The following is a 2,297-nucleotide window of genomic DNA, read 5'->3' as shown; positions in this document are numbered from 1 at the left end:
GAAGAGCAAGACTACGACGATGGCACTCTTGTGGACCTGGACGGTTCGGTAACCGGTCATGACTAGGAAGTTTGGGTAAACTTCGACCATAGGAAGGGGGTAATGTTATGATTTTCCCATGCTTATCTTATTCCATTTCCATTCCGAGCATTGCTATTGGACAGTACCTTTCTCTGAGTAGAACTTCCCATGGACGCTATCTTCTTCCCACACGTTATCTCCCTTGACTCACCTTCTACCAATGGGCGCCCTTGTATTTCTCATTTCTCTGAGTTACGTTCTCACAGGATAGCTTACGCGTCCTTTCTTATTGTTCTCTTCTTTGGGTATTAACCCCTATACCAGTTACTATATATACTGTAGGAAAACCCATGTATTCCTTAGTTCAACCTCCTGTTGAATACAGCGATTACCTGGACTCTTGACTTGACCGTTGGCATTGGCCCGGCCAGACCTACCTTTCAGTACGCTTACTGAGGTAGTGACGACATAACTGTTGGCACGTGGCCCAGTTATCTCAAGACGACTAGTTAGGACATCGCTTCCTAACACGCGACTCATCAGGGATCCGGCCTTCATAGGTACAGCGGTGTCCGATAACTACAATCTCCGGACCGCAGAGGGTGAGCTTTAAGCCCGAAAATGTTCCCCCACAGTACTTCATTCCTTTGACCGGCACATCGTCGATATAGGGAATTGTAACGTCTGGTATCTCGGGCTGAAGGATAGCGGTCACGTCGTCGTGAAATATGGGCACCGAATTACTCCATCCCATGGGCAGGGTGACTAGTCGCATCGCTCCGAAGGGCGTCTGGAAAGTAGTAAGGTCCCTGGACGACTCCGCAATTTCTCGCTCGTCGTATCCCACGTATAAATCCAACATAGCGCCACAGGCGCGTCCTGCAAATTGCTCCGCCATGTGTTCAGGGATCGGAGGGACGCCGGAGTGTTGAATCGTGACAGCATTGAGCGGTTCCAAGCTATGAACGAGCCGGAGTGACTTCCCATCCTTCTTGAGTACGCAGAACCATCTGGAGCGGTAAGAAGCATTAGGCGGCTCATAAACACCCGCCGCAATCTTCTTTTTAATTACTGCGCAGACTTCGTTGTAGATACCAGGCGGAATGGGAATATTCTTCTGGATCCACAGCGTATGAGGGAGTACTGGGAATTCGATGGGAGGAAAGAAATCCTTGCGAAATCGGCCACGCTCCGAGTCGTTCCAGGCAAATGCTTGGTTGTGCTTGCACATAAACTCGTCCATTAGATTTAGCTCCGCTTCCGTAAGGAATCCGCTAGGATGGGCCTTGTGTAGCGCATCCCTACGCTCTTGTGAATATCGTCCGGTTGGCTGGAAGGAAGGGGGAATTGTGGATAAAATCGGCATGTTGGCCAGCGGGTCTCCTACAATATTGCGCTGGATTCTATACTCCTTGGGTAACGTCGCAGGGACCGCTCGGACCTTCTTGGTGACTGGTTTATACTTTTTCTTTGTGGCAGCAAAAATCGGGACTGGCGAATTCGGTACGCCACTGAATAAATTAACAGATGAAAAATAAGACCGGACCACTGGAGACTCGCAGGCGGAGAGATAAAGGAAAGGAATGGAATCTTGTATTGAGGTTTTGCTATTTTCTTGATGATCTAAAATATGGAACGCAGAAATCTGAAACCGGGCGGGGGTATCTGTCTCTTCGACGACAAGGGCCGCCCACTGCTCCTCGTCTGAGTCGCCTAAAAATAAATCATCCCGCTCTAGAGGCGGGGCCTCGAAATCGAGGGCGACCTCTTGGAAATGTCGGGATAGTGGAAACAATTCCAGAATTGGGGTCGTTGATCGTGATCGTCTGGTCCTCATTTTTGAAATTTTTGATGCAACTCTCCGTTAATACATCGAAGGGACGTCCCAATAAAATGTCGTAGGCTGGATCCCTAATGACATGGATCTGGAGGTAAACGGTAATATCTCCGACCTGGAAGGGAATATTGTGCGCCAGTCCCAACGACATATCGATCGTTTTGTTCGCCGACTGCATCTGGAGCTGAATGGTGGGATCGTACTGAAGTCCTAGAGAATGGCAAACTGCTTCCGACATTGCGACGATTTGGGAACCTGGATCTAAAATTGCCTCGACCTTCTCCTGGGTTGTCTATGAGTCCCATAATGGACCGCAGAGCATGCGACTCCTTGGCCACGACCAACTGCTTCGGCGTCTCCCCCGGACCTAGACTCCGGGAGATAAATTTCGTAGGGGTCGGGTACTACCAGCACTCCAGGACAGATCGAACTACTGCTG

At 49.7% G+C, this 2,297-nt stretch overlaps 1 protein-coding gene across 1 annotated transcript; it reads right to left on the bottom strand.

Moving 5' to 3' along the window:
• Positions 1-1,054: 1,054 nt before the first annotated feature.
• On the bottom strand, positions 1,055-1,387 carry GLOTRDRAFT_28973 (uncharacterized protein; the record flags this gene model as incomplete). The annotated part of the gene is made up of 1 exon (XM_007873319.1): positions 1,055-1,387. A coding segment is annotated over one exon (333 nt), but the record flags the coding sequence as incomplete, so codon positions are not given.
• Between the last annotated feature and the right edge of the window lie 910 nt (positions 1,388-2,297).

The sequence above is a fragment of the Gloeophyllum trabeum genome (genome assembly GCF_000344685.1).
Source record: "Gloeophyllum trabeum ATCC 11539 unplaced genomic scaffold GLOTRscaffold_00099, whole genome shotgun sequence".
NCBI lineage: Eukaryota > Fungi > Basidiomycota > Agaricomycetes > Gloeophyllales > Gloeophyllaceae > Gloeophyllum > Gloeophyllum trabeum.
The sequence above is the reverse complement of the archived record's forward strand: the minus strand, read 5'-3'. Positions and strand labels throughout refer to the sequence as shown.